The following is a 26088-nucleotide window of genomic DNA, read 5'->3' on the forward strand; positions in this document are numbered from 1 at the left end:
TGGTTTTCTGTCTTTTTCATTTTTGGCTTTTCTTTTAGCAGAGGGTAAAACGGCATCTAAATGCAAATCAGAAGAGGAAAATGTATCACCTGAAGGACTCACTCAGGAATATTTATAAACACATACACATAGCCTTCATGTATACATATTTAGGAATATTTACTTGTTTTATTTTTTATATATATTTAGCTTCTTTAATAAACCTGTAAACTTTTGTAAAACATGTTTATTTGAAAATAAAGTGCTATTTTGTAACATAATGCAAAAAAATAGTGTGAACCTAAGTGATTATGTTCAGCCCGTTGTCATTTCAAACCTGTATGACTTTCTATTTCTTTTGCAGAACACATTTTGAAGAATTCCCTTGCATTGCATGGTTTTGTGTCCATACAATAGAAGGGAATGGGTACCGCTGTTGTTCAGTTACCAACATTCTTCATAATATCTTCTTTTGTGTTCTCTGGAAGAAAGAAAGTCATACGGGTTTGAAATGACAATAGTGTGTGTAAATGAGGACAGATTTTTTTTTTCGATGAACTATCCCTTTAAAGGTCCAAATAACCTCCCTCTCCTTTTAATCCTACTGTACCCTACCTCTCATTCTCGCTTGTTATACACCTCACCCATCTATTTCTCCATTTATACTCCATGTCCAGATTTTTTTGTTCTCGATCAAAGTTTGGAGACTGAGGCAGGTGGCCATTCACTACACTAGTCCAAAGCTGAATTGGCTGGTTCAGACCCATCAGGTGGGCGTCTTCCCATTTCCAGAGGTCGATAAAAACCGTTATGTAACATAAACCCGCCGTCTAATTAGACCCATAGCATCTCTATCCATCATCCCTGTTGCTATTTCCATCAAAGGCCCCTGTGAAGCTTTTAGCAGTGGATCTACAACATTCCTATAAATGGAACTTACCAAACAGTACAAAATGCAGTGTTTTTATCTTATACAGTGTTTAATGGAAAACACATCAACATTATGTTTCTTCATCCCCTCTCTGGTACAAGAACAACTGCGAGGTTGAGTGGTTACCAGGATAGCACACAAAATATCAAATGTATATACAGTATATTAAAACCCTAGAATGAATAGGTAAACTTACAAGTAGAGAAGCACAGATATCAGCCATCCGATATTTACGTATTGTCTTATTTTTAAGTAATTAAAACCATCAGAATATTGGCTATAGCATTAAAAAAAACTGTTAAAAGAAAACAACATTAGATGTAAACCAATTTTGCAAACTCGCATATACTGAAACAAAATGACAAGTGTAATATTTTGTCATAATTCATTCACATTGTTGCAAACCTGCATTACTGTTTGGGAAGCAATGTAATGTAATGGCCACAATTTTCCAAAAGATCCAAGCTGTCAAACTATAAAAACAAAGCTTGACACATGTCATTATGAACTGCTGATGTTTGATGTTAAATCTGTTTTAGTCCTTAAAAAGCTTTTGTCTGAATGTAATTTGTATGGTGATTAAGTCATATCACTTTTTCAGTACCATCTTCAATTCATTCTATTTTAATCTCTCCATTTGCAAAACACAGCCCTCTGAAGCATATGTGTTATTGCTTTCCTTACTGATAATTTTGCTAACAAGGTTTCTAGTAGACTCATTGGAGTCTTCCTGCCTCTCATCTCATCACAAAGGTCTCATAAGAGAAACACATTGCTGGCTTAAATCTCTCTCACATAAACTCAGAGTCGAGCGTATTAACCCATCACATGGTGAGTGTGTGAGATCGTCAGCTGCTTGTGTGCGTGGAAAATATACAAAAAATAAGAAAAAACCTTGAGGACATGGCAAGCGAGTGAGAGAGAATTAAAAGGTCAAGTAGTAGTAATAAATTATTTTTAAAAGGTTTGAAATAAGGGCATAAGTTTAGTTCACACAAAGGTGTTTCATGAATTTATTTAGTAAAAGTGAAAATCAGGTTTTTATGTAACAATTATGTGATTACTCAATACAACATACATAACCTTGCTTAGGCTCAGGTTGTATTTCCTTGCATAATTTCGGATTTTGAAGTTGAAGTTTTGAAGTCCGGATTTTTCTAACCCTGGCTTTATTTACCAGTTACCGCACAGCCAATCTGCGCGGTTTTAGACGTGAAATGCGAATCGCCCCTAACACGTGAATCAGGGAAACGTGTGAACAAACATTAACTAGTCTGAGAAGGAGTTTAGGAGGGTGGGATAGTGCTCGTAAAATAATAGATGCTCTGTGAAAATATGAGAATGAATGTTAATGTGCTTAGGTTTAATGAAAGTTGCTGCACTGAGATGTTTTCAGGTTTATTTTATTTAAGATGGTTAACACTGAGATATCCCAGGTTTAAATAAGATGCTGTTATATGAAGAAATGTACCTGGTTTATACAATTTCTTTGAGGAGTTAAATGTGTCGGTTCACAAAGATTTTAATTTAAGCATAAAATGTTTCATTTACTTGAAATGTTCTTCATGTTGGTAATATGTTATTAACTATTATATCACCTACTGAGAAAATAGTGTCATAGATATAGTGATGTATCATTATCGGATTGTCAAGCAATATATTGATTATCGCAGAAATGTTGCGTTGTGATATTATCGGTACTTTGAGCCATGTATCACGTATCGTGCCGTATCGTGAGATACTCTGTGATTCCCACCCCTAATGCTAAATAGCCTATTCCCACATTATGTAAATATTTTTGTTAATAAGGTATTGTTTCCATTGATTTGATCGACCCCAGGGGATTGGGTTGGTCTTTGTCCCCACCACTTTTCAAAATAAACGCCACTGCACGTGTGCATACACAATTATAGTTCTGACCTCTTGTGTGTGTGTGTGTGTGTGTGTGTGTGTGTGTATTGTAGGGTCACTCTGCCCTGTGATCTTATCCTTGTTGTGTAAGTCAATAGCATTTATCAGCATTTTCAGTCATTGGTCACACTATTACAGTAATGCTCCATGTAACCATTTTATGCTACACACTTGAATCCAAAGTGATTGACAGCATCCTTATACAGTCACAGACCGCACTGTGAATGTTTTACATACCCTTAACAAAGACAAATGTTATATGCTTTATTTACTGTATAAACTAGAATTTTAAAAGGGAAGAAATTTGTTAGACTTAATTTATAGAATGCACACAGTAAACTAATTCTGTTCAATATTTGCAGTATCAACATGCAGTCAATTTTACATATACATACAGATTGTAAAATTGATGTTTTTGTTGTAGAGTTTGTTTAAAGAATTGATTTCTATATTGTATATTTTGGATATCCTGTAAACCACTGAACCTTGGAGCCTCCGAGAGAGCGGTGTTAAAAAAGCTCAGCACTGGTGATGTTTTTCTTTTCCATCAAACAATGATAAAACAACATATTGTTTGCTGTGCCAAAAAAAACATGTACAGTTGTGCTCAAAAGTTTACACACCCCTTGCAGAATCTGGAGAAAGCTGAAACTTTTGGAAAAATAAGAGGATTTTTTTAAATTAAGGTTTATTTTTAATTTAGTCCTGCCCTGAGCAATTTATTTCACTAAAGAAATGTTAACCTATAGTTCACACTAAAGAATAATAACAGAATTTCTAAAAATAGCCCAGGGCAAACGTTTACACGCCCCTGATTCGTAATACTGTATGATGTTACCTAAACAATCAATGACAGTTTTTATGTTTAGTCATAGTTGTTTAAGGGTTTCTTGTTTGTCATGAGTCATTAGACTGTCCACTGATCTTCAACCAGATCCTCCACAATCTTTGCTTATTCAGCATTTCTGGATATTTTATTCATGTCCAGCAGTAACTGTATGATGTTGAGATTCCTCTTTTTACATTGAGGACAATCAAGAGACTCATACACAACTATTACAACAAATAGTGTAGATTACAATAATGTCTATTACAATAGATAGATATTACAATAATGGTTTTGGTGTAAAAAAATATATATATTTAATTTCCTGAAAAACATTTATGTATTTTTAAAGGACATTAGTAAATGAAAAAATAAGATGTATAAATGAAACAATAACAATTTACACCAAAGCCATTTTCAGAGGTTTACACCCACCTGACTTTCTATCTATTGTAATAGCTGTAAAACATTCTAAATACTTTCAAATTTCTAAGGCTACATGTAGAGTACTTGCAGTATCACATGCACAAGGAAGAAAAAGAGTTATGCAGGGCTTCAGTATCAGAAACACAAAAAATCTGTAATATACAGTGCCTTGCAAAAGTATTCATCCCCCTTCATTTTATTAGCATTTTGTTATGCTCCCTGCCTCCCATCTCCATAAATAGACTAACTTTTTGCACTGGTTGCACTGGTGAGCCTAACTTTTTTTCTAAGGTGCACCAGCACAAATGTTAGGTGCACCCAAATTTCTGACCGCATCACATTTAACACCGCAGTTTTACAAGTTCACTTTTTTTTAAATCGCTGTCCATATAGGCAATATTGACTTGTAAATGATTAACTAACAATCTGGTCAACATAAAGTTCTTTATTCACCTGCCTCTGGTGCAGAAGGGCTATGACACCCCCTTTGGTGCCCAAATTAACAGCAGCACCATCAGCACCCAGAGCAATGATATTCTCCAGCCAGTTACTGCACTGGTCCCCACACTGTAAAAAATGATTTTTTGAGTTTGTAAATAAAGCTAACATTACTCGAGTATGTTTTACAAGCAAGTTGTATTTTGTCTTTCTACTTTAAAATGTCGCGTTTAATTCAATGTGTTACTTGAGGTTCCTTTGTAATTGTTTGTGCTCTAATACATAAGTAAATTTAAATGAAAATGCCAAGTAATATTTACTTGGTGTTTTGTCATTAAATTAAGCGATGTATAAAACTGATGAACGCAAGTAAAATATACTCCACACAGCCATATAATAGCTGCGCGTGCGCACTTCGGACATTACAACTGGCGCGAAGAGCCTGAGGAAAGCTTGCGCATTGAAACATTTTTTTCAGTGCCTGAGGGGATTAAATTATGGTAAGTCATTAAATGTTTTCTTTTTAATTCATGTAGTAACGTTTGCAGCATTAATAAACTTTATTTTTGCTGGTTTGTTTGAGTTTGAGTTCTTGTTATTGAGTCTCGGTATTGCTAACATTTCTGGACAACGTTTGCAAACGCGGTTGTTTTTTATTATGCACATGGATAATAGAATTAACGTGATGCTAAGTTAAGCTATTAATATGTTGACAGTGTTCAGTTTGCTAAACGTAGTGCCAAGTCTGGTATGTCTAACATTACGTAACTTAGACAAATAACTTAACCATGTAACGTTAATGCATATTCATCAAGTTAAATCAAGTTTATGCTCCGTATATAACCAATATGATATTGATAAACTTGCAGTAGCCTGCTGTATGTGAGTGTTAACTTACCCTTAGCTAACTCTGCCTTAGCTAGCGCTGAACTGGCGTTGTTGTTACAGATAGAATGGTGGATCTTGAACTAATTTGTTCTAACATTTAAAAATTGGTATAACGTTAGCCTATGTTCAATGCATTAAGGTCAATAAGTTCATTTGAATTATTAATGACAAATAATCTAATTGTGGCATTAACATCCATGTTCATCTGTTCCACAGGTATTGGACTCGCCATTCTCACCAATAAAACATTTTTAACTGATGCCAGAGGAAATGTGAAGGTGGTTTAATGATCTGAATTGATTTATTTGATTACCTTTTTTATTTGTTTCTCTGTTTTTTAAATAAGCTGTTAAATATTTGAATTCAAACATTGAATAAAAGTATTTTTGTGAAATACCTGTCAGCGTTTTTGGCGTTTCAGATACATTTTACTTAACACATATTAATACCTCATATATGATTTCAAGTAATATTTACAAAAAACAAACAAGTAAAGACTACTGAGGAAAAGATAACTAGGACTCTTGTTAAGAAATATTAAGTATATTTAGAAGCATTACTTAAATAAAATGTACAAACAAAGGATGAGTAAAATTTACTTGACCCCGTACTTGGGAATTTCTAGTAAAAACTACTTATACATGGGTTTAGCCTTTACTTGGACAGTCCTGATCAATTTACTAACATTTCCTGAGTGAAAAACGTTTCCTAGCTTTTTTCAAGTAAACTTCACTCCAAATTTTTTTCAGTGCAAGAGCAGCAAATGCTTTCTTTGAGGCAGCATAAATTCCTAATTAAACAAATAAAAACGATAATACCATTTACTTCCAAGACCAATAGCTTATAATGCAATCAATTTTTTTTCATTTTCAATTATAAGAATATTACATATGGTTAATGCAGTAATAGAACTGGTAGGCATATTATTGACATAGGCTACATGACATGACATGGCTGACCTTGGGCATGGGCATGCTCGACCTCAATGTGTCCAATCAATATATTCACCTGTTACAGGTCACGGTCAAAGGGAGGAACTGTATTCAGAGTAAACTTTTTCAATAAAAAAAGTAAGAGAGACAAGAGTTTGCTGTTAGTCAAGCGGTCCTTTGTGTTGTCTGAAGAGGCACCACAGTTGTCACGGTAACTCAAGCTCTCAACTGCCACCAAGAACTTAAAAGATGCAGCTCTACATTCTTACAGTAACACTATCTCTCATTACTATAAACACAATTTCATATGAATGTTAATATACATAAATAATAAATATATACACGTATACAAATCATTTAATTGTGACCCAAAAATAGCAGGGGGTCACACACCGGTCTTCCTCTCCGCAAGATATGACCGTACACAATGATGCATTCCTTTGTGCCGATATTTGTGTCTCCGTCGATCAGGAATGCCATGTACGCACTTTCCCAATTTGCACAGATGTCTTTTTTTCAATGTATCTGCGACGACTCCTATAAAATTGGGCACACGCGACATCATTGCTGTACGTCGGGTTTACGTTTAAGACATTTTTCTTAATAAGAATTATTTCGGACTTGAACTTAGTGAAGGGAAGTTCTTCTTTTGCATTATTACATGGCTCATTTGAATGCTTGATTCTGATTGGCCAGTCGCGACATTCCAAGGGTTGCAACCTCTCAAAACTAATAACACCATGTAACCCAGATGCTGCAAATCATTTTGAGAGGGACAGTTTAATATTACACAAAAATGAATTATAAATATGTCTTTTAATAACATATATGACATTATATTTACAAATGATTAAACCAATTTGTCTGTTACTGACGTTTGAACATCGTTTCTTACTTTAAAACCGAAACCAAATGGCTTTTCCTCGCGGAAGGTCTGCATTCGGTAAAAATGAGCTAATAAAATATTTCAAATTCACATTTTATGTCCAGTTTTTTTCTCATGTGGCAAGTAGCCGTGTAATAAGCGGGATAATGTACAAGCAGCCGGCTGTTATCGCGAAATAAGCCACTTCAGTGTGATACAAGACCCTCCGCTTCGCGGACCCTGATCACACTGTCGGGGCTTATTTCTGTGGTAACAACTGGCTGCCTGTACATTATCCCTTACATTAAGTAGTTTAAGATAAGGCAGCAACATAACAAAATGTGAATAAAATGAAGGGGGATGAATACTTTTGCAAGGCACTGTATAATTATTTTAGGTTCAAAATGATGTAATTATTGACAAATGCAATGTCTGCAACGCCTTTTCCAAAATCATGTGCATGAAGTAGCTTTAATAATGTTGTTTTAGGCAACAGTTAGGAAGAAAATGTAACTAAAAGCAACATCTCCAATTCTACTGAGCTGATGTCATTCAAAAAGCCTGAAATAAATTACAATTACCTGTACCTAGGCTCAGAGAGTTAAAGATACTGAGCGGTGGTAAACAGAACTAATTAGATCACGTCTGGCAATATTTTAAGCCACTGGCTTGCCATAATTTGTGAGAAAAAATAAATACTCAAGAAGGCAAGCATTTTTGAAATACAACGCATAAATGTTCCTACAGCCTGACAGATATCACTGCAATAAATTTCCCGGGAAATGTCACTGTGACAGCAATACACTAGGGATGCGCATCGGCACTGGTCTCACGATTCGATTCCATTATATATTATTATGTCAACGATTCGATTCGATATCCCGATGCATCGCGATGCATTGCATCATGAAGTTTCCTTAACACTTTAACACTCTGTCTACATCACACGCGAGCGGCGCTGTGCGACACGACAAAAGACAACAGAAACCATTAAGAACAAGGAGTTTGTCACACCGCATCCAGTGGGGACAGTAGTCCTACATAGTCTTTTGTCACGTCTCGCTGCCCGCATGCAGTGTAGACAAGCTGTAACTGTTGTGGCTCTTTCTTGTCAAAGCCCCAAATATACGCTTTAGTGGCTCACGCTTCTTTGATAATGCAAGTAGACGCTTTTAGATGCAGTATGGTGTCTTTAACATGACGAACGAGCGCTTTACATCTTAAACAACTTTAAACTGTGGTCCAAGTTCAAAAATACTTGAAAATGTGCTTTATTTACAGTAAAGAGAGAGAGACGCGCAAGCGCTGGTCGTGCTAAACTACAGTCAAAAAGATGTAATTATATGCTATTGTCAAAAGCAGAGTTTTCATATAAGATAAGACATAACAACAACAATTTCTATTTACAATAAAACAGTAACCACTGGCACATATGATGTTTAATTGCATGGTTTAATTATCGATTAGGCCTATATGTTTGTATGCATCGATGCAGTAATCGTTCACATCTGCATCGCGATGCATCGTAAAATCGATTATTTTTGACAGCCCTACAATACACTCTGTACAGCAAAAAATAAATAAAACTACAAAAAACCTTGAACCTTAAACTCAACCAATCATGCACACCCTCTACCTGTCAATTATTTGCCTTGTTAGGGCTGGTTGACATGACTGTTAAAGTCCGCGTTTTGATTAGCTGAAAACACAGTACAGTACCTTTTAAAAGGTAAAATATAAGTTTTAAGGTAAAATAAAGCTTAACAAGCCAACTCTTTGCAATTGGTATCTATTATATCAAGCAATGTACAATTTAACCAGAGCAATATTTATCTGACCCAAAAACAAAAAGGGCTTTTGAATAAATGAATGAATCTCATAAAAGGCACACAAATTTTCCGTGTTTCACATGTGATCACATGTGTACGTGTTTTACATGTGCAAAAACACGTGCGAAATGTGTGTTTTTGGAACATCATGTGAATTCCATGTGAATTCCCATGTGAAACCCATGGGACCATATGTAAAATCCATGGGATAACATGTAAAAACCCACGGGATAACATGTGCGACATGTCTCCACATGTGATCACATGTTCTTCACATGTCACCACATGTTGCACATGTCATTCCATGGGTTTTTACATATGGTCCCATGGGTTTCACATGGAAATTCACATGGAACTCACACAAAAATGTTCCAAAAACACACATTTCACATATGATTTTGCACATGTTAAACACGTGATCACGTGTGAAATTCATGTGTCTTTTCTGTAAGGGGGATAAGAATATTAAATCATTGAATTAGGAAATTGAAATTGAATGACCACAAAAAACCCTTTGAAATGATCTAAACCTTAAAAAAATGTGCTGCCGGACATTTCTGGCACAGTAGTTGTGTGAAACTGAAGTTACCAAATCATAAAAAAAGATGCCATGTGCGATGCTTAAACTGTACAAAGACGTTACTACTAGAAACAATGCAAGAGGAGGTGTATTTTTAGTGCCTTTCACACAAGATATTTTGGTGCAGATCTGAGACTATTTAACGTCAGAGTGAGGCTGGTATGAAAGCGGAAGTCCAAACAGGGACATTATCATTCTACACAGCATTTTATTGGACAAACTTTTGAATACTAATTCTATGAGTCATCAGCAATATTGGTTCATCTTCTGGCGAGAAAGAGAGAGACTGCAAATGATAAAAATTGCTATAATTTAGTCAACATTTAGAAGTACAAAGCATATAGGTTTTAAGGGTAAAAATGTCAATACAAAAACATTCTTCAGATAGGGCTGGACGATATATATCGCGATTCACGCTAATTATGTGTCTAGGTCGATTCTGAAATCGATTCGATGTTTTATGCACAGCTCTTCCGTGAACTACGGCTCTTTGGTCAGTAGGAAGTACTGATCGATCTAAAATCACTACGAGATTGAGTCGTTTATAACGTACATTTGAAAAAGCAACACTTGTCAAACATCATCACTATAAGTATACTTTATTATCATGAAAATACCTGAAAAGGTTTGAAGAACAGCATAGAATATGACCACTGGCATTTCCTGGAACTAATTGTTCTTCTTCTATTTCTCATATTCGGAGTTTCTGCGCAAGAGCGCCCTCTGGCTTTCGGATGTGGCGGCATTTAACCGTAAATCATTGAGAAACTGAGAGCATAAGAATGGCAGGATACATCACCTAGCCCTACTTCAGAAAATAATCCCGTGATTGATGTGCCATATACTGTATGTAAAATGGAAAACAAATTAAGCAGTAAGAGGGTTTGAATGACACAGTTTTTTTTTCATTTTTCACAGTGTTCATTTAAAAGTTTGTACATTTCTCTATTAAAAAAGCAACATGTTATCGTAATGTTCATTTCACAGTAATCATTATCAGATAAAATGCTCTTAATCAGGACTCAGGAAATGATATAATAACCGTAACAGACAGACTATGCCCTTGTATCTATAGTTAGTGTATATCAGTAGCTAACCGTGACGTTTGAGTCTTGGCCCTCTGCGCACGCGCAACCCAACATCAAAAAGCGACACCTCATCTCAGCAAAGAAAACCTACACTAGCAGACAGTAAACAGAGATTCACCAGCAAATAAACTGTGATTATGATACATCTTAAAATTAAACTGGTAATGTTACAGTGAACTAAACGTATGGAACTGACCGTAGTAAATTTATCATTTGTCTGATAAAATGTCACTGTTATGCAGAATAACAGCAAATATGTACAATATGTTACATTCAAGACTGACCAGTCAAAATCACTCATCTCAAATTAAGCTCACATCAGCAACCAAAATGAATCGAGGCACGGCGGCGTAATAAATCATAAATAACTTACAATTTGATTTTTTCCCTGTTATTTTGAACAACGTTTATCAGCTTTTCTCTTTTTTTCCGAGACTTGATAACAAAATTCTTCTTTTTTTTTTAAGTTCGGCGGATGGCGAACCTGCTTCGAGTGCTTCTTCCGCTTTACGGGATTGCTGGTGAACAACCCCCAGATGGCGGAAAGTTAGCAAAAAACAAAGCCCGCCCATTTAGAAAGATGATATGATTGGTCAGTTTTACTGTCACTCAAAATTAATCTCTCCCATTGATTTACTGTACTGTCAGCCAGCAGAATGCTAACAGAAGGCACCTGACATAAGCACACATTTGACTTCTTTCACCATGCGCAGGCTGCGCAGATAGCATATGACATCGCAGAACTGCGACTGCTCCGTGATCTTGAATTACTCTCGTGAGACTTGGAAATCTCACGTGGATAGAGACTGCATCGATCCAGGAAGTCAAATATAAATATCTAATAGGGAAAATCAGTAGACTTTTATTGAAAATAATATTTTTAAGTTTTTAAATAGACTTTTTAACGATAGTTTAGAGGCCCTGAGGGTTCTCTACTGGTGTATATATCCCAACGTGCTGAACAGAATGGCTTCTATGAGCGACTGCTAAGCTCAGGCAGGATCTGTGTTAAATAAAAGGTCATGTTAAAGGAGAGGACATCTCGATCACAGCCTTTCTTCTCCCTCAGAGAACACAGAGAAACACCATGTTCCTTTACAGCGCCGTAGGAAAATGATTCCTCACCTCCATGTTTTTTCACACATGCTATAATAAGATGAGCTCTATGGGAAAGAAAACATTATATAGGTGAACATTGAACCTTAACTGTATTATCCCACAGGGTACAGCACCTGGTACATTTCTGTACTTTTCAATGACATGTGCCATAGCACCTGCAGCAGGTAACTTGTACAGAGAGTGAAGTAACAGCTTAAATTTAAATGAGCAGAACAACGTCTCGTACTCTCTGTGCCACAGAAATAAATTTTACTTCATGCAGCTTGTTGACGAAAGGTGTGGCTTTACTTAAAGATCAGACTAGTGATTTTGCCTGCTGGTTGATAAAACATGTTTACAAACGTTCCATTGACTTGCTTTAAAGAAGGGACCCAAGTAATATTTTTAGGTACCAGAATATTAAAGAATAAAGGGTGGGCTCTTTGGATCTGAGCCATCGAATAAGCAAACAAACAACCCAGCAACACCTAAGCAACCACTCACAACACCCCACCATCATGGCAGTGGGTTCTGCTACTCCCATTTTTCTCAGAAATATCGAAATCTACTCTAAAGTGTATATGATTTCCCCATAACTATAATTATACTAAATGCATAATTGTTGAATGTTTTGCCATCTTGGGGAGATCGCTGCTAGTGCGTTCAATGCAGTGTTTTGTTATTCTTGTTTAATTGGGAAATATAACTATGGTTGGTCGGTCTTGCTGTGTTTAAAAACTGCAACAGCATTACACAGAATCGTTCAGGAAAAGCCCCTGGTTCTTTCACTTTCTATTTATTTCTCCATATATCAAACAAAACAAGTAACGGTACACATCAAAACAATAATAGTGGAGTATGATCCTCCCAAGATGGCAGCGCCACTGCAACATGTAACATAGGGCGTGACGTCAGCTTCACCTTCTCCATAAAATGGCTTGATTTTCTTTTTTATTATCACAGCCAGGGAAAAGTAGCTCTTATGTGGCCTGCTAAATGTTCTGATAGGCCCTTATCCCCATTACCTCCAAAAAAGCATTGAATTTGTTTTACCCACAGTCATTTTTTAAAAGGAACCCTAATGTCAGCTTGAGAGCACATCAAAGCTGTAACCTGAACAAAATAACTATACATACTTTAAAAGGTCTACACACTCCTAATGGTGTGCACCTACATTACAACATAAAAGCAAGAAAAATGAAATTAATACAAAAACAAGCACAACCAGACATTATGTTGGTTGTTCTCTGGTAAAAGGTCTATGTCTGGTCAACTCAGATTTGGTGTGTGTTAGTGTGTATGAAAAAGCAATCAGTTCATCTCATATCAGTTACATACAGATGTTTGCATTTGTTTTGGATTCTGTGTGAATGCCATACAGTATTGTCACGCAATTTCAAATATTTATTTTATTACAAATCAAAAATGTTACTTACAAAAGTGTTTTTTAATTATGACTTGGACCAAATAATGAAGAAAAGCAGCCAATAATTTAATCCTGGCACACATTCTTACTTTCTTAGAAAACAACAACAGGAAGCTAACCTGAGCCTTAATCCGAGGCACCTGGGAAAAGGAAAAAGAAGCCACCCAGAGAGTGTGACTAATAAGGAGCTGAAAGATTAGGCAAGTCCCACAATGTTCCTGAGCATACAATGCCAAACAGATCTGTATTATCCATACTACAGCCTTGCCCAGCAAGAGATATGACTCATATTCACTAGTAATACAATTATTTTACAAAAACAGTGCCGTGATAAAAGAAGTCAAAGAAAATAAATAAAGATTCAATTCAAACTGGCAAACTATGGGTTTGGATTTAAGATACAATCCGTCTCTCTATTACCATTTCTGTTTAAAACATGAAATTGCAGATTACGTATAGCAGGGCTCTAGACTAACATTTGAGAGAGGTGGCAAAGATGCTACCAAGTTATTCAGTTGGTGGCACCAGCCCTTAATTTGGTCATTTTGACACTAATAATTAATGCTGGCCTTTGTTCTATAGCATTCACAGTTTAGGTGGCTGCAGCAGACACTAGGTAAAACACTTATAAGCAAACTTTACCAAATTATAAGGATCCAAAACAATTATATTGACACTTCAAATGAAATATGATTTTATATCTTTGGACAAGTAATATTTTATAATCGGACACGTGAATGACAAATGTACTTGTCTGCAGGACAACCACTTGACAATGCTTAATGTCAAGCCCTGGGCCTGCTTATGACATTCAGGTCTTGGACACATGGAATAATGCTATGAACACGATGAAAAAGAATATACCATACCAACATAAGAATAATAAAATGTTACAAAAGAGAGATTTTCAGATGCAAATCCACTAAAAACCAATATTACATTTACAAAACATCCTTTGTCTAACAGACCTTTGCTTTTCTACTCCACACAGATTGCAAATTATGTACAATTGAGGTAAGCAGGGGAGAAATCTAAATCAGTGTAGTGTGTATGAATATGTAAGAATGCCCCGCTCACATAACCTTTGGTATATCTTCTAAAAAGAAACAAACAAAACTTAAGAGACACAGCTTTAGTCACTTACCACATTCCAGAAGTATGGGTTGAAAATAATAGCAATGACAGCTACACAAAACTTGGGCTCTGTCACGTCTATTAACCCCGTCAGGACTGCCAGCGCAGACATGTCTATCTAAAGAGAGAACAGGAAAAAAGTATCATAATTTTTAGCATACTTAATGCTTCATCTGCTGTATATATGGCAGTTTTGATGAAATACACAAGATGGCTGATCTACTTTAAGGTGATGCGTATAATTTTTTCACCACTTTGGAAATCAAACGGTTTGAATGAAAACACAACACACAACAAAAAAACTGAAGAAGGCCATTGGTTGTTCATAAACTGTAAAAAGATAGAGGACCTGTCTTGGTCTATGCTTCCTCTCAAAGATCTTATTAACAAGATGCGCCACTGCCGTTGCAATGAGGAATGCAACGCTCAATATGGCCTCTCTAACGAAGAAAGTTCTGCCTTCCAGAAAAACGAGCCAATCGTCAATCAGTAAAGACTGACGATTCTCTGGGGTGGGGCTCTCGTGAGGCACTTGCCAGCCTGTGTGCAGGTGCAGTAGATGAGGTGACCTCGAAAAAGGTGATTTTTAGCTTAGCAAACCAAAGTTAGGATACGGTTTAGGTCTGAAACGATTCCTCGAGTAATTTTAATACAAAAAATTATCGAGGCAATTTTTTTTGCCTCGAAGCCTCGTTTAATCCATTTAACTACAGTACACACAGAGCACTGCGTTTCACCATGGACCGTTACTACTACCGCACAGCGTGCTAAACTCTATTCATGTTACAGGGCTCTCAACACACGCATTTTAGTCTGTTCACACGCTCACACTTATTTCTCATGCTGATAAATAACTGATAGCTTATTGAAATGATGAACTGCTTTCCGGAAAAGTCCATAAAACTAGATTCGGACTAGTGGATGCCGAATCATGTTATCTACACATGCCATCTGGCTGTTCTGCATGTCTGAGTGAATGAACTGCACTTTATGAGAACATGAACACATGAACTTCATCTCCAGAGTTGCTCTGAGAGTTTATTTCAGAACATTTTACTGAGTGAAGCTAACGCACTAAAAAATAAGCGTCTTCCTATGTATGACCTGCCAAAATAAAAGTCTGGTTAACTCTGTATGTTTATGTGGACAAATATATTACTATTTAATAGTAAAAAAAAAACTCAAACTAATTTAGATAAACTAAATGCATCATGCATAAGCTGAAGTTAGTTGTTTACCTTTGAAATTATTCTTTCTATTTTTATTAACGTTTCTTATTTATACATTTGTATTAGGCCTATATTGCATTTTGAATGTAATATGGCAATGGAATGACATTAATGTATGCAATTTCAGCAATAAATATGTAAATTTTTCTAAAAAGGAAACAAATTAGTTGTTCATTTTAAGAGACCTGTCTTATTTTCTCTTGTATATTTAGTATTGCTCTTTAATAAAGAAAAAGTACTTATTATCCAAATACCCGATTAATCGATGGAAAATCAGTAGAATACTCGATTACTAAAATAATCGATAGCTGCAGCCCTAATACAGTTCATGTCATGTTTAATTATTGATGGGAAATATGCTGTTTAATTGTGATTTTTGCCTGCGAGTTTCCCATACACTGATTTATTCGTGGCGGCCAGCGTTGGAATTGTGGTAGTCCGCCACGAATAGATTTTACACGATTCCCCTTCCCCAAGTGAATGCTTCTAAAAGTAAAAAGTGTTGGTATCGGTATCGGCAATACTGGCCCTGCATTTACTTTGTATCGATCGATACAAAATTTGTGAGTGGCGAGTGCGCGTCCTCTCTCCCATGTTCTCATGCTCTCGCATGAGCTCGGTGTGTGTGCATGAGCCCGAGCCCTTGACCAATGAGTTAACAGCATATTCTCACATATTTCTGGATTTGTGACGAATTGTCTGCACTATACCCGATGCATAATAAAACTATCACTTGCATTTAAAATCAAAGAAGTGCTCATAATGCAGCAGCACATTGAGGAGAAAGAGCAACAGCAGTAAAGGCCGTGCATTCCGAGACAAAATAGTGACAAAGCCAAAATCACAGCATATATCCGATCTTCAATGTAGATGTATGGTGATTTTGTCAAACGATGTCGAGTTTATAAATCAGGATTTTAGCAGCAGTTAAAGTGACTGGGTTATTGGGTCGCGTTCAGTCATTATTTTATAATCGTTTCATTTCTGACAACAGAAAAGAAAATATGTGAGAATGGCATTCAGTTGTATTAAAATGTGGTATAATGTGACAGATCAACGAGTAAAAGAGAAACAGATGTTAAGTCCAATCGCAAACAGTGTGATGACGTCATAAATATGCTCATTCGTTTGTGATGTCATCAGTGCCACATGTCTTTCAAAATCCTTTGGGAAACAGGATTTTTTTATTTTGGCCCATGTCCCATTTATTTATATGAATAGGGAGGGGTTTATTAAATGTATTTAAAGTATACAAAAATATTTCTTGCAAGAACAGTGATCAACGGTGCAGACTTACAGATATTATTGTGGACAATGTGACTGCGGGATCCATTAATAGATCTGTCCTTTGGCCCATATTTTCCAAATGTCTCGTATTGTCATGTGGTAGGAAATATGCATTTGGAAACTATATGCAGATGACATTATGTGTAGTGGATAATGTAAAAAACATATATTTTACAAATGAACATCCAAGCACTCAAGGTATTGTATTTATTGATAATCCATTTACAACAAGTGGAAAGCAACTCAAAGCCTGTCAGTCCCAGCCTATAAGATCTATCATCTTTATCTTAATAATAATACTGACAAGGTGATTTGACCTGTTATTTGCCGATTTTCTTCAGAGAAACTCTCACTGGAACAAATCAGGATTAAGAGCTTTGTTCGGGGCTATGCTGGTGATGAACATCAATCATTGGATAGGTTAATATCCCTGTATTAAAAAAAACCAGATCCTCAAAACTATGCAGATGATTTCATTATACTAAAACTCAAGCCATAACAAAATGGTACCATCACATTTTTAGCATACAGGCCTATCCCCTGGGAATTTACTATTATGCAACACATTTTGATTTATTAACGCAATCAAGCAAAACAAAGAAGCCTTTCAAACACTCAAGGTCTAAAGCCAGCTGTTTTATACAGTAGGTAGAGGAACCAAAGGACTAAAATCGCCCTGAGCTGTCTGACCCCTTATCTCAGATATTACCAACATCTCAACCAACATCACAGCCCTCATGTTCACAGTAGGATGTGTATTCCAGCAAATGTGGAAAAAAACTTATATTTTGTTCACAAAGAGGTTTCATAATACAAAACTCTGGTATTCAGCTGTCTGAAGTTGGTCTTTCTAGCACATATTCATTTACAAATGTTTTTATAAGGATAGGATATACCTTATTGTATGTGTCCCAAAAACAGTCAACTAAGTTTCTCACTAGTAAAACTCAAAATGTATCTTTATGTTATTTTACTCCCATTTCTTTACATTTTCTAATGCCAGATGTACCTACGGTTATTGTGGTGAGAGTGGTATTTTGCATGTTTACAGTAATTCTGAATGTATGCTCAACAAATTACACGTTCCTTCTATAAAATATGCATTACAATAATTGTACAAATTCACCTATTTTTTACTTAATTTTCGTGCATCCTGTGTTAACGTTTTAATAAGAGTGCTTAGCAAATGTTCTGTGCAAACCTTGTTTACATAAACTAATTTTATCAGTAGGCAAACTGACAATTAACGTTATCAGACATCCGTCTATGACAGCACGTGCACAACTGGCGCTCACGTGCACAATTATTCTAATGGGAGTGTATAAATTGAACCGCACCGGGTGACACTTCAAGATTGTGAGCACTGCCTCGCTATTGTTTCAAACGAACCCACACATACACACATGCATTTGAAGAGAGAGGTAAGCAACAGCTCTGTGGCTGTCTGAAAGTCTTATGAAGGGAGAGCTGCACAGATTGTACCTGACCTGACTGTAATCCACGTTATTCAAGCCTCCACAGCAATCCAGTACGGGATTTCTATCGAACAACGACTCGCCGCTCATAAAATGATTATATGTTAGAGACACTGTAATCCATTTCAACAATATGTCAACAGCATACTGTTTAAACGACTATAATCACCTTTACTACTGTAATGAGTAAGGCATTTTCTGCATGCCAAAGGTAACAGCGGACATGACAGTTTACCTTTGACCTAGTTACGCAGCAAGGAACTATGGGAAATTGAGTTTCTACGGGTTAAAGAAAAACACCTCATTTGCTGCTTCTGCCTCAGTGGCCACTTGGCCAGCACACAGGGCTCGCAAGAAACTTTTTCTGTATCAATCCGTATATCGTCTTAATGTTTTCACAGACTTAATGTTTTTGCCAGACACCGTTATCTAATGATTTAAACAGTTTAACCGAAGCTATTTTGGAACTACGATTAGTTGAGTCAAAATGAACAAAATGTTTTTCCTTAGGAAAATGAACCAATGTTTTATAGTAGGCTAAGTATAGTAACCAGTCTTTATACCATTTGTATGACTATAGTTTAACAAAATAACATGGTTAAATGTTATTGAAAATGTGTTATTATGTTTTTACATAAAACAAACAACCAAGTTAGGCTACTAATACTTGGCTAGCTAAATCATGGTTAATTTTTAAAGCTGAGCAGACCTTCCAAAGTTCAGTTTTTGAAGTGTTTAAATGATTGTATCCCAGGTTATTTTAGTTCCTGTTCATTGAACCCAAATAAAGTATAGCAACATTAAAAATAAACCAATAAATTATAAAATGACAAAAGCATATACCAAAATTGCTAAAACTTTTACTAAAATTAACACAAAAACTAAAAAAATCTAAAAAATAAAGCTAAATGAAAATATTAATAAAACTAAAATCAAAACTATAATAACTCTGATTGTATAAAAAACAGTCATTCAGAACACATTTGAAATCTGTGGAGAATTTTCATGTTAAAAAACTGCCAAATCTGCTGATACTAGTTTTGTTTGTCATTATAAGCAGGTGTTATGTAAGCAGGTGTGGACAATTTCTTCTTTTTTTTGCCCTAAAAATGATAGAGTGGTGACTTTTGTGTGACAGCAGCATGGTAACCTGTGATGGTGTGAATCAGTCATGGTGTAAAAATAGTGCTACAGTAAGTGGGGGTAAAACCCTTGCAAGTAAAATGCCTTGCAGAGCTGTGACACAGTGCTTTCACAATGCTCCCAGAGATGTGATTTAATTTGTGTGCGTCATGCCTTTGTCCTCTTGCCACCTTTTACCCCACTTTTCTGTCTCTCTATGGTTTTGTATATACTAAAATTGACCATAAATAAAATGTGGAATGTTGCCATGTTGTTTTACCAAAATAAATAAGGTCCGTTATTTATTTGACAACAATTTCATAATAAAATTAGATTAAATGTATTGTGATGTAGGTACCTGTATTCATATAAAGAAACTTGCTATACTTTATGTACAGTACAGTATGTATGCTCTATAGTGATTAAATGCATAAACATTGAGTCAATGTCAATGTTTCATTCTTTTTTCTAATTTTCTATATCAAAGCGGATGGTAAATAACAAAGATAACTTCTTTAATTTGATCAACGATTCTCAAAAATATATAAATATAAAAATGCAGAAATTTGGAAATATTGAGTAGTTGTAAAAGATCTTTTTGGAAATAAACTTTGAATGTTAACAAAAAACTCATAAAGATATGAAGAAAATATTAAGCATATGAATAGAGTAAAGAAGAAAAGGTGTGATGCATCCAGTCGCATGAAAATTCTTAATTTTGAGACATCCGTTCAGAGGCAATCAGTGCAGAATCATGCTACCCGAAAAGAGCCTATGTTGGGGAGCATTGCTAGTCAGTGGGGTTGTTATAGCTGCATGAATCCAATAAGAGCCTGGTCCAGGAGTGCAGATTGAGGAGTGGGGCTCATCAGACACTAATGTAAGCTTCATATGTTGCCCGCTGGGTCTCAAGGATAGGATACAAAGCATTTCAAAGTCCAAGTTTGATATTACATCATGATTGCAAATGTAAGGCTCATTTGGTCCTGTCAGTGCGGTAGGTTGTATTTGGAGGCGTTTCTTTTTTAGGATTTGCTATATTTAGAACATAGTGCTACAAATAGGCCACCATTAGATTGTAACCATGAAACTGATTGACAACAAAGCGGAAAAACAGCTATGATTGAGTTAGAGGTGTCAGTGAATGTTGCTTGTCCAAGGGCTGTCACGTTTGTGATTTACAAATCCTTCATCTTACATTAATTGAGTAAAGCCATGTAAAAAATAGACAATAGTGAAACTAAAGGTTGAAATCAAACTTCAATGCTTGTTATCTCAGAATTCTATTTTGAGACGGTTTTCACAGAATGAATCAAATATAATTACATCGTAGTAAAGCTTGTTCCCTGTGAATGGATGATGGTTGTCCTGATGGCCTCATGAGGCTGTGACCTGCGCATGTACTGCAATTCTGAGACCATGGTTGTCAAAAAGTGGATTGTCATCTCTGTCTAGGGAGTAAGTTACTTTCCCAAATGGAGGGGTTTAGACATCTCGGGGTATTGTTCACAATCGAGGACGAGTTTAGGGCTGTTTTTCCTGTAGGAAAAATTTTGCTTTACAGTGCCATATACAGTAGTAGAAGAATTAGCTGTATGATTTCAAAGTCCCAAGAAACGTTCCATTTTACAAAAGGTTCTTTGTATTGGAGAAAGGTGTTTTAGACTATGAAAAGGTAAGAAAGAAATTGTTTACAGATGTTTACTGTAAAAAAAACAGAAATGTCCTGGCTTTGCTGTAAAATTACAGGAAAAAACATGTAAAATTGCATGTGTTCCTCGGTCGTTTTCTGTCATTTTACATTTTTGACTGTATTTCAAAAATACATAAAAAATATGTTAAAAAAAACTGTAAAATCGCATAAAATTTGAGTTTTATTTTACAGTGAGTGTTGAACGGGAGTTGGGATGATTCGGGCATCAAGGTATACATTTCTTTGTACCTATATAACGTACAGTTGAAAAGAGCCCCACAGCTTACAGTTTTATGTATTTTTTATTTATTACCTTTTTTAGAGACCTAATGGAATAGGAAAGTGTTCATCCAATGCAAACTTAGAAATTTGAACAGAAACAGTTTTCTGCATACTGAAGTTTCGGACATTAGTATTTTGTGTTCTTTATGGAAACAGACACACGATTATCAGATTAACAGTATGAGTGCTAAATTTCATTTATATTCACAATTAATCATTTAGTATAGATGCTTTAAAGTGACTTCTATACTGTACAAATGAGGCAAACATCCCATCAGTGAAATAATGACAACAACGTGCTGTTGCAGAATTTGAAAAGTTAAAACCTAAATTTACAACTTTAACAATTGCAAGCACTAGTACAGTATGTGAATTTCTTTCAGAAAATGCAAATCTACAGTAGTTTGGTCTCTGAATACCCTTTAGTGCAATTAGTTCCCTGTGGAAAGCTTTGTCTTTTTGTCCATGATAATGCGTTGAACAGTAGAACAGAGAGCCTTTTACTTCGAAAGATAATTTATCAAAGCAAGAACATACGAAAAATCCATGACCACATCATTACACGTGCTGTAGTCATTCTAAAGTTATCACTCTTGTCTCAGCACACAAGAACAAATTAATTAATTCAAGGCTGTAACCCAACATACTGTTCTATTAACTCTATGTGCGAATCAGGTTGTTTTTAGTATCTTCATGCATATAAATAGAGGTAACTATAGCTACATCTGTGGCTGGACTGGTTTCTAGCTGTATAGTTTGTTGTATTGCCCCATAGATATGAAATTTCCCTTACAATCTCCTCTGGATTGCAGATTGAGTAAAACATTTAAAAAAGTTTATTTTACAAAAACTTGTACTAGCTGGCATACAGTTGTTTATCATTACATTAAATTTACACACTATAGACCCTTTTACGCCGACATCATGCTTTCGTCACGGCATTAGCTGGAAGCAAAACAAAGGGAAAACTGGAGGCAGCCAATAAAAAAACAGCACATATTCGGCTACATAAGGAGTTTAAAATATCATCTTGTTGTGTTGTTTAGTGTCACAATCCACAGAATATAGTCTCCAATTTGATATTTTAACACATACCTGCTGCCATTGTCAAATAAAAACACTGACGACATTGTAGTTAAACACAATAAAACGAGCAGACTGAACAGAAACGATCATCATAAATGTTTACATTTCACTTCATAACACTTAAGAAAAAAAAGAACTGTCTTTTGTTGGTGTGGATTATGATTTGGGTATGCGTCTAAAAATATCTTGCGTTTGCCCAAATCAGAAACTGGGGAACAAGGTTATTTTTCATGAGCATTAACTTTTGAACACATAGGGTATGCTAGCTAACTTTGTTAGTTATACAGCAGTTACTGTAACTATCAACCAGAAACTAAACATAAAGGAAACTGTTTGTCATCCCTTTTTCTTCAGTTGTCACAAGTGCATACGGAACGGTAACAGTGAGAAGGCTCATGTCATGTGTCAGGTTTGTGTTCAAGTAAATACAATTGCTAACGTTTGCCATGTTAGTATACGCAGGCATCTATAGATATATATGTTCAGTCAGCACTCACCAGGAAATGTTGTATTTTGCTTATTTATTAGTCTTTGCTTCACCCGGGCATGGCAAGAAAGGATCAGTGAGTTCAGAAACGTTGTTGGACTGGAATATCTCAAATGTGTCCGGTTCCAATTACATCCCACTGATCACTCCATTGGGATCCAGCTCTCTAATGCGCCTCTGTTAATATTGTGATGCAATTGGCACAGTGTGTGTCACCAAATGTGATGAACTCAGCAGCCGAATATACAGAGGAAGATTAGCTGCGTCACAGAGAGCGAGCCTTCAGTCACAGACAATGCTTCTGACCTGTGTGTGAATCATCAACCACAGGTGGCTTGGTTCACATAGAAATGTTGTCTGATCCAAAGCACTTTTCTGGCCGACTCCCAGCTGTATGATGTTCACAGTTATTGCTGGTTGTTGATGTGTGGCCTTCAGTTTCATGGCTGGGTTTCCCGAAACCTTATAACTCTTCATCATTCTTAAGTTATACCTTAAGAGTGGTAGCGATATATGCTTAAGAACTACGTAGTGATACGAAGGTTTCGGGAAACCCAGCCCATAGCTCTAAGAAAGAAGAAAGTTATTATTTATTCTATTCTGGAAAACTGTTCAACACAATTGTAAATTGTGGGATTTTTTTAATAGTCACATACCTTACAACATATTTACTGTGTTAACCATAATCTTCAGAAAATTGCAAGAGAGAAGACTGGTTGCTATACTAGAATTTTCACACACAAAAAAAACACATAACACCATAACAGAAACAAATTAAAATCCTAACATAACAGGACATTAAACGCTAAAAGGTCAAAAACACAGAAAACAACAATTATTTTTTACATTTACTCTTCTCATTCAGCCTCATGCAAAGCATGCTGGGAACAGGAAGTCCAATGCTGGAAATACAACTGAAACACAGAAAAATAAAGGTGCTTCAGCGGTTCTTTGAGATTATTGAGGTGCTAAAATGAGTAATAGTAATTGGATCCACTTCCTAAGAATATTTTTAAAGGTGAAAAAAGTTTCCTCCTTTTTTTCTACGGCCTGTTATTCAAGGTTGCTTTGGAAATGATGACCAGCCCTGCCATGGATCTGCTTTTGATGAACCGTGCAAGAGTCAAACAGGATATGCAGAATGCAAATGCACATCAATGAGTGCTAATTTTCAGGTTGTGGGAAGTGGTTGTTAAGTGGCTGTGCACAAAAGTGGAGTAACATGTTTTTGTCTAAACTGCTCTTCACACATACTATAAAATGACTTTTTGTAACTTTTATCAAATTACAAAATCAATAAATATAGAACAGATAAAAATGAATAAAGTCCATCACAAACTCTTTTTTTCTAACTATAGCGTCTTATTAGGACCAGTCTGCTCTTCTCTCATTAAATTTATGCAGTTACATTAATGCAGTTACATAGAGAAGCAATAGTAGTGCGCTAGAGATACGAGAATTCAAGGCTACAGCCTTGAAAGCACAGACCTATCTACACTCGTCTGGACTGAATAATTGCAGCATATACTTCTGTACCGTGAGTTTCTGTGCTATTGCCCTTACTTCCAGTACAGTACATCACTAGACAGGTTAAAGGGGTGGTGCCACGGTGTTTCATGCATTCTGACTTCTTTACTATGTCAAACGTGCTGGCTTCTCATGCTTGACATGGTCAACTTGTCAAAAAGCGAGTTGGACGTATGATCAGGGCCGTATTAAGACCTCCATGGGCCCCGGGGCTATGAATTACCACAGGCCCTCCATAGAACGTGGAACGCATCTCTGCGCTTAAAAATGCAAATTCAGCGCTCAGGAATGTCTTTTAAAGGCGCAACGCAGAACGCGAGGGTCTCGATACGTGCTATTTATAACAAAACAGTTGCTGTACAAACTATATGGCAAGAAATTATAATTAACGACTTACACAAAGAGATCAACATGAGTCATGACAAAAACCTTACTTCAAGCATTCAAAATAACGGCTGTCAATTCTATAACATTCCAATAAAAAATCAGCTTAAAAACATTTTTTCCAGCTTTTGATGTAGGAAAAGTCCTTGATAATGTCGCTGAAATCCAGGGATCGGAGGATGTTACATTCCAGGGACATCAACGCTAGATTGTTCAGTAATTCTTGCAACATTGTTGAAAGAAGACTGTTTTTGACTAAAGACAGTTTGGAAAAAGAACGTTCCCCGCTGGCGTTAGTAAGAGGCAATGTCAGGAAAATACGAAAAACTATGTCCACATTAGGAAACATTTACATTTATGCATTTGGCAGACGCTTTTATCCAAAGCGACTTACATTACATTATCCTATACATTTGTTTCTAATTATGTGCAATCCAACCCACGACCTTGGCATTGTTAACGCCATGCTCTAACCACTGAGCTACAGGAAACACCGACTGCAGTTGTTTTCTCCTTGTCTCATTTTTTGTAAATTCTCTGAAATGGGCGATTTCGGAAAAAATCTACGCATTAGCCATTTCATTAAGACAATTTGTCTTGTATATAGCGAATATATATAAAATAGAGTTTGTTTAAACACAGAATTAGTATGCATTAAGTTAACTACCAAACTAACCTAAAATTGGCGGGCAGGATGACCCATCATGGGCCGGTCAACCCCGTCTTCGTCAACTTTTGTGAAATATCCTGATAACTTTGGAATCTTATTAAGTAACTCCTGTCTTCGCTGCTGCTTGTCTCTTAAGTTTTTTTCTTTTTTGAGCCCCTCTCTCACATTTTTTGGCAAAACCCGACATTTGATCAGCTATTCAACTTTCCAGCAAAATCATTCCCACGGTTAAGATAATGAAATGTAAATTTGACACAATCATTGGAAATCTGATCAATCTGATTTTACCAATCAAATGGCTTTAATTTTTGAATGACCTGCACATAAACCTATGGGATGATTGGCACTCTAAGGATGTTCGCATCCACCAATCACCTCCACTCTTTTCACAGTTTGGTTTGCTCCTGGAGCCAGCACTTTTTTTTCACATGATCTACTGCACCGCTGGCTGCGCCGCGCGTCACAACTCAGAGACGTAGATAATTATTTTAAATA

The 26088-nt window shown here is 36.1% G+C and overlaps 1 protein-coding gene across 1 annotated transcript in view; it reads right to left on the bottom strand.

The window, feature by feature from the left end:
- The window catches only part of LOC130569351 (phosphatidylethanolamine N-methyltransferase-like), a 52519-nt gene extending 33941 nt beyond the window's left edge, over positions 1-18578 (bottom strand). The window contains exons 1-2 of the mRNA XM_057358945.1: positions 18355-18578; positions 14362-14469 (exon numbers count right to left, since the gene is read on the bottom strand). Coding sequence (XP_057214928.1) covers positions 14362-14469; positions 18355-18432 — 186 coding nt within the window. The 5' untranslated portion in view covers positions 18433-18578. The remainder of the gene's footprint in view (positions 1-14361; positions 14470-18354) is intronic.
- Positions 18579-26088: the final 7510 nt, after the last annotated feature.

This window comes from Triplophysa rosa, linkage group LG18 (genome assembly GCF_024868665.1).
Source record: "Triplophysa rosa linkage group LG18, Trosa_1v2, whole genome shotgun sequence".
Taxonomy (NCBI): Eukaryota; Metazoa; Chordata; class Actinopteri; order Cypriniformes; family Nemacheilidae; genus Triplophysa; species Triplophysa rosa.